The following is a 7,956-nucleotide window of genomic DNA, read 5'->3' as shown; positions in this document are numbered from 1 at the left end:
AAGTTTAAAGAAAAAAAAAATTTGGGCCAAAAAAAATTTTTTTTTTTTTTTTTTTTTTTTTTTTTTTTGGAAAAATAGAGGAATGTGTAGATTACATTCTTCATTGGTGTCATGGTTATGGATAATTTCATATTTATAGTAAATTTAAAGAACATTTGATACAACACATTTTATGTTAAAAACCAGAACATGAAAAAATATCTGATGGATTTATGATGATTCATTTAAGCTCACTGAAAATCTTAAAGAAATGCATATATTTCTTTAAAAAAGGAAGACAGAAGTTTGTTAAAGAGACCATTTTTTTCTTCTTGTGTTTTTTTTTTTTTGGTAAAGCAGTGCTTAACATCGTATCTTTAGGATAAAATTATTGGGCAATCAGAAATTTTAAAAATATAAAGTTTGGACCTGTTCATATAGTGTAAAGTCAAGCTGCTGCAGATTTTTGTCAGTGCTTTAAAATCACTCCAGGGTTATACTTTACAAGAAAAACAAGCTATAAAGTGCCATTTTGGAACATTTCAGCCAATCATTAATGAGGGTCAAGTGTACAAATCTACCAAACTGAAACCCCAGTTTTGATTCCCAAACACTTAAATAAGAACAGTTAACAAAGAACAGACATAAAGGCTAAGATACGATTCACACGGTTGTGTTTCTGAAAATCCACTGAAAAACAAGGTACAACAAAAAAACCTCAGTCATCCTGAGTTTGCTCAGAGTGATATACTTATCTGTTGTATTTGCTCAGCTTCAGACGGACACAAAAGAGACTGAACAGTCATCACCAAAATATGCCCAATGATAAGCCCTGGACAAATTAAGATTAACCTGTTCATAATGTTCTGAGTTAACTCGTACTCCTAGGAATGTGAAGTCAAACACTGAGCGATAAAAAGACTAAAATTCCTGAGGCTGGTATGTTAGCAGATATAACGCACAAAAACACGTCTGATCCAACATATTCTTCTTAATCGTTTTAGAATTTCAGAAAACAACACAGGATGTGATGTAATGGTCACTGAACTTTAATGAAGAGCCATTTAAATTTTAGCAATAACTTCTTTCACAACCTCTTTCATAAGCCTGAACTTTCCTTAGACAAATGCGTCATGAAAACACTTGACGATATGTAGAAGGTGTTTTTGAAAGAGAGAACAGCCCAGTCTTTCATAATAAACTGATCATTTATTATTGATCAAGGCAGCATCACACTAACAAAAACTCAACAATTAAATTAAGGTAATTAAGTTATTTAAGGTTTAACCTGATTGTTACATTTTGTTTTGTTTAGCAGCTTTGTGTAATCAAGTGTAATAACAGTAAAACAGACAAACAGGAAATGTTACAAATAAATAGCACAAAAAGATATAATTTAAAACTTAAATCCAGGTAACAGTTGTGTGAATCAAAAAGAAACAGAAAACCAGCAGTGAAAGTTCACTGAACTGAACCTCTGATCCAGAAACTGGAACACCTGTTTAAAGATATAGAAAAAATATATGAATTAATACATTGATCATATATTATTAGACAAAAGACCACATACTGCGGATCGGTCGTTACCTTTAACTTCCACCATCTTTGTGTATTCGGCTGAGCGTCCTGCGGCTTTGTTCTCTGCGATACATGTGAAGTTCTGAAACGTCCCAGGATTGGAGGGAGTCCACTTGAGGCGATTTGTGTTGACTGAAAAGTGGGTTCCTACAGGAAAACCTCCTCTGAACTCCCACCTAATACTGCATTCAACATTTATGGTGCAGCTGGTCAGACAGGTGAACTGACTCAACCTGCCAGGAAGCACAACGTCAGGCCCGCTGATGGTGACGTTCCACGGATCAACTGCAAAAGAGTCAAGAGTTCAGAACATGTCACAACAATGTATTATTTGTAGTTACTTAATCTCTTCCTCCAGATGTAAACTTACAGCTGAGCAGAAATCCCAGGCTGTAAACTCTCGTCTTGGATGTTGGCAGATAAATGTCACACTGATAGAAACCGGCATCAGAGGAGAGCAGGGAGTCAAAGTGAAGAGTGAGATTGTTTTGAAGGAACCTCATATTTTCACGCAGAGTCACTTCCTGTCCGTCTTTATACCAGACAATGTCTGATGGGTCCTGGTGGCCTCTGGATGCAGAATCCTGGCAACGCAAACTGAGAGGCTGGTTGAGAGATGGGACGATGTTTGGAGGACTGATCCGCACAGAGACCGGGTCTGTTACACAAGATCCAAAGGAAAGGAGGAGAACTTCAGTTCATTTACATTTTGGTTAGGCTGAAAGAACTTAATGAATTACATTCATTATATAAAGGGTATAGTTTGTCCTTTTAAATGGGAGAAAATAGACTTGTGGGTACTTTGACTTAAACACGAGTCAAAGTACACAATAATATCTAAAAATGTGGGAGGTAAACTCCTTTCCATAGATGTTAAGCAACTTCTAGGATAAAAACATGTAAAGTTTAGAAAACTATTCTCCAATCAGACACATAAAGCAGCATATTGCCTTTCTGTTTATTTACTTTACTAAGAAAGATGATCTGGTTATTTATAGCAAAATGACTGAAAATACAGAACATTCACACACAGTTCCTACATATAATTTTTGACCAAATACACTTAGTTTCTCTGTACTTACTCCAAATCTCTACGATGGTGGTTGTACTTCTGGTGATTCCTGTTTTGTTATTGTAGACGATGCACTGCAGTTCCACTGAAACATCCTGTCCATTTGGCGTCCAGGATAATGAGCTCCCATTGACCGTCCTGCCATTAAAGTTCCAGCTGTAGACGCAGTTTGGAAAACAGGACGAAGAGCAAGTGAAGGTGGTGCGGGAGCCAGCGGTCACCCTGCCGGTCCAGGAGATCTGCATGGATGCACCGAATCCTGGCGAACCTGAGGATGAGGAGGAGTCAACATGAGTGTTAACAACTATGGTTATAACCTGAAGAGAGAGTGTTATTTTTATTCCTGATTAAAGCATTAAAACAAATGTCAAGATTGAATATAGATATTCTTAATTTTTAATTTACAACAAAGAATGTTCATATATAGAGATTATAAATAAGTTATGTAAAAAATAAGTTTTCTCACCCAGGAGTGCCAGCAGCAGAGCACAGTAAAGAGTCCTTTTGATCACAGTCTTCATCTCTGCTTGAAGAAGTAATCTTGCCTCTGAATGTTTGATTCTTAAATTATTAGTTCAAACATTTCACAACAATAGAAATTACGTAGTGATGAAATCATTGTGAGTCACAAAACTGGAAGTTTCCCAAGTGAAAAGTGGAAATTCGTCACCGAGTTGTGTTAAAATTGCATAACAGTGCTGCACTTTTTTGTGTGATAATTTCTGACGCCACTAGATGGCGCTGTGTGACTGAAAACGCTCCACAGTTACTCCAAATAAAAGTTTATTACAAGCTTATTTTTCAGAAGAAAAATCTGTTCAAATTTTAAATTATAAAATTGTGCTGAATGTCATTAGAAAGCAACACATCAGTTTAAATCTTAAACATCTCTCACAGAACTTAAACACATTAATTTTATCTGCTTTCAAAACTGAACATCAAACTTTCTTCATTCTGTAATTTGTTTTGGCAATGATTGACATTTATTGATAGGGAGAACTTCCAATGAAATGAAATCAGCTAAACCTTTCTTGTAAAGCATTATATTTATTCTCTGACTATATTTGTATCAAGCTGAATCAGATAAAATTGCAAATGCAATTGATAACTGACTCCTTCTTTCACAACCCTGCCATCTTAGTAAATTGAACTGTAACTACACAGTTATTCACTATAAAATTTGAATAAATTGTTACAATATTCTCAGAGGAATCTATATACATTTGCCTGATTACTTCTTCAAACTTTCTCAATAACCTTTTGTAACTGAGGGAGAGCAAAAAGTGGAAAATTCAGGCTTGTCTTTGTGTTTGAACTTTGTAATACCATTAGAATATGTATATTTTTGATGTACAATAAACATCAAAATAAATTCCTTCTGATAAATTTGTTTTTAAAATATCTGAAGTAGTAACAGTTTTCTAATACATTATGAAATGATCAGAAAAGTTAATGTTATAAAAGGCCATTAAAATGCACACTACAATTAGAACCACATTAATTGTAGTGTGATTCTGTAGTGTGCAGAATCACACTACAGTTATAATTGGATCGTTTAAAAAGACACAGTGATATAACACCTCCAAATGCACAAGGACCAGCAACTGAACATTTTTATCATTATTAGAAACCACATAATTACAAAATACAAAATTCATCTGCAACAGCTGTAACAACAAGTGCTTTGTCGTACATTCCCAATTAATTTAAACACTGCTACTTGTTCCTTCTCCACAATTAACATGAAATGACAGAGAATACAAGTAAACCATTGAGATAACAAAAACAAAGTTTCAGATCAGGGAAAAATGTACTGACTCAATATGAAAGGGAGTTCAAATTTCATTGACGTAGAGTTTAACATCTCTAAGGTTACATGATGAGGAGGAAGATTAAAGTTTAATGGGCCTCATCCTGAACTATTATGAACTTCCTCAAACAGACTTTGTTCACCTTTATTACCCAATGAAACCCAGTAATAAAAGTCACTGTATGTGATACTGAAGACACAACTTCATATGGTAATGTTTCTTTTCTAGCACTTTGGAGATCTGTTAAGGATACTGTCTAAGGAAGGTTTTTCTCTTTATCATATCAGAAGAATATTGCGCTTTTATCATAATCCAGTTCTGAATTATCACCCAGTTTCCACATGTTTGGTTGACATATTTACATCCTTATTGCCCAGAAACTGATTGTAAAACAAACCTTGCATTTCTTCCAGCATTGAACTAAAGATATTTATCAGTGTTTTATTTAATTTATAATTAAAGGATTTTTTTTTTAATTTTGTGATATAATTCCTATTATTAAAATTCTGATGCTAACAATATTAGTTTTAACACTTATTCACTCAAATGTGGTCATAGTTGTGACATTATGATGATTTAACTGTGGTAACTAATAGCACGTAAATTAGCATTAAACCCTTAAAAACATCAGTTCACAGATGATCTTATGACATCAACATAAAGATAATTATGGCTCATTTCACATCTTTTGTGGTCCTGGCACAACAATAAGGAAATGTTCTGCTTTCTGACCATGCAGCTGTACCTGGTTAATTATTCAGACAGTGTAAACGAAAGATCAGATGTGATGACAATAAACCAACACGTACAAGGAAGTACATCAATGTTATCTTTAAAAGGTGATTATCAAGGCTATCTGGTGTTTATTCCCTTAAATTCAAGGACCATTTTAAACTCCATCAGGGCTTTATTTTCTTTTTCGTTCTCATTTTCTTTTTAATTCTTAGAAGCACATGTAAAAGACTAGAGAAATAAAAGTAATCTTTTTTTGATTTTCTAAACCTAACAGCTGCTGAAAAAGCATTTACTCTCATAAACTCTCATTATATGTCCTCTTCCTGGTTCAAAGTCTGATGCCTTCTGTTGTCACTAGATGCTGGGAAACTTATAGAGACTCTCATTAATCTCATTCAAAGCCAATAAGGAAATGTTTTTTAAACCAATCAACTTGTAGCTCCGTTATTATTATTACTGTTATTAATATGTCATAGATAAAACTTGGTTGATGTATTTATTCATCCTGACTGAAATTACCAATATGGATCAATAATGTATGCTAGAGTATACTGCTGTATTCTTCACAGACATCCTATGATTTCTAAAGGAAAAACAAAGAAACAATATTTTCCTGTATTTTCAAACAGATCTAAGTCTCCCAACTGATCAAATACACATTTTCTTATTACCCATAACTGTGTAAAACACACAGAAGAAAACATCTAATTCTCATTGACCAACAAATTCGAAGCCTTCCAAATAAAGCTTCTTGTTTTATCACTACATTTTATCAACTTCTAATATAAAAATGTGTACTAAACTAAATCAAACTCAACCAAATTCAAACAAGTGCGTCTGTCCCTGTTCTATCTGACACTAAAACACCCAACTGTCTCAAACACAAACATGATCTACTTTTTAATTTTAAATAAATGAAGCACCTTATTTAATATATAAGATGTTTTCAAATCAGAATTCAGTAAAACATATTCTCACTCATGAGTTTCACCACCAGAGGCCGACAAAGATGTTTGGAAGCTACTTATAAGTAGATCAAAACTATTCCACATTTAAATAACGCACATATTTTATTAAATCAACAGTTAATGACCAAGTCAATGCTAACATGTTGAAATGTATGTATTTTTCTGTTTAAGTGAACTTATAATTACTGAATTTGGAAGGTTATTGATGTGTGGTTTTCAACAGTTTTTTATCAATAAGAAAAATATGCCTAAATAAATTTAAATATATTATTTTTCATTGCATTACTTATTAATCTTACAAATATTAATGTTTCTAAAATTAATAGTTTTGAAATGTTTCACTACATGATACAACACCAGATGGCGTCTTGTGACGGTAGTTAATTATTACCTATTGACCCTCCTACTAAAGTCCTCCATAAAATGTTGCCTGTCTGAGCATGTGTGCATTCACAGCACCAAACATAAGAGTTTCATAAATAAATGACAGCATGCCCAGAAAATCAAATAACTTTTACCACATGAAAGCCAGTTTTTATTGCATCATGTATAGAAAGACTCTTATGCGTCTGTTTCAGTTTCAAATAAAATTAAAATACAAATGTCTTTTTGCAGTTGTTTTTACAATTAACAACAGTCAAGTTATAGAACTGCTGTTCTATAACTTGACTGTCACTTCATATTTGTTCATATGAACTTTGATTTTATTGATGTTTAGTTTTTGAAATACATTGATAACCTCCCCCTCTTTTATTGATAATTTTATTTCCTTGTAATTTCTGTTTCTTCTTAGTTACCAGAGCTACACTAACAAGAGAGTTTGAATGAGTCACAGCTGCTAAAAATCCTCCTACTTGCTCAGTTACTTATATGGAAGGAATATGAAAGAAAGTTGATAATGCAAGTCATGCATTGACACTGACCTTTTACAAATTTTTATTTGCTGGCTACAACAACATAATGAGCAGGCAAATAACTTTGAACTTTGAATTTATTGCTGCTCTCTTACTGGAAGTGAATTTGATTTTACATGAGATCTACTTCCTCATTTCCATCATGTTAAATCTTTTTAATTTGTTTTCTATTATCTTTTAGCAACAATAACTCTACTAGATTATCCAAAAGACATTGAAATATACACTGGATTATATATGTTTGACTTAATTTGTTCAAAGGTTTAATATTTAGTCATATTATTTTTATGGACTGATTGGAGAGCAGCTTTTTGCTATCGCAGGGTGAACAAATTTTTATTTGTTCAGAAAAACCCAGATGATTTGTTGCTGCTACTTAAATATATATATATATATATATATAGTATGCTTATATGCTTTTTTGAAAAAGGTAACACATCGCTACAATGGCTTCTGATCAACGGAGGTGCTCACTATTGCTCTTATTTGTGTGTTAATAAAAATAAAAAACCATGAAACCACATTGATTATTTATAGAAGCCACAGATACTTCATATAAATCTTTTCATACAATCCGATGATAAAGGATTAATTTTGATACATCAACTTGCTATAGTTTCAAATAGTATCAGGAGCTGTCCATGTCTTCAAAACACCAAATTAATCGGATTATGTTTAATTTTGGACCAAGACAGTTTTGCTAAATTTTTAATAAATATTACAAGCAATAGGGGAAGACTGATGACCTGAATTTTACCTGAATACTGAAGTCAAATAGAACAATGAGAAGTGTTGTGTTTATAGCAAACAGGTGAATCATAATATAGCTGACCCTGGGTTCTTTGGTTGGGTTTTGTTTATTTGTTTGTTTCTTTTTTTCCTCTTTTATTTATATTAGT

At 32.9% G+C, this 7,956-nt stretch overlaps 1 protein-coding gene across 1 annotated transcript; it reads right to left on the bottom strand.

Moving 5' to 3' along the window:
• Window positions 1-1,213: 1,213 nt before the first annotated feature.
• Window positions 1,214-3,158, bottom strand: LOC106959918 (carcinoembryonic antigen-related cell adhesion molecule 20-like). Its single transcript, XM_015052780.1, has 5 exons — window positions 3,096-3,158; window positions 2,640-2,897; window positions 1,928-2,215; window positions 1,567-1,842; window positions 1,214-1,477 (listed from the first exon to the last, which is right to left on the bottom strand). The coding sequence occupies exons 1-5, from the start codon at window positions 3,148-3,150 to the stop codon at window positions 1,383-1,385; spliced, it is 972 nt and encodes a 323-aa protein (XP_014908266.1). The 5' UTR covers window positions 3,151-3,158; the 3' UTR covers window positions 1,214-1,382.
• Between the last annotated feature and the right edge of the window lie 4,798 nt (window positions 3,159-7,956).

This window comes from Poecilia latipinna, unplaced genomic scaffold, assembly GCF_001443285.1.
Source record: "Poecilia latipinna isolate Pla-1442-1.1 unplaced genomic scaffold, P_latipinna-1.0 Scaffold54, whole genome shotgun sequence".
NCBI lineage: Eukaryota > Metazoa > Chordata > Actinopteri > Cyprinodontiformes > Poeciliidae > Poecilia > Poecilia latipinna.
This window is presented reverse-complemented; position numbering and strand designations above follow the sequence as displayed.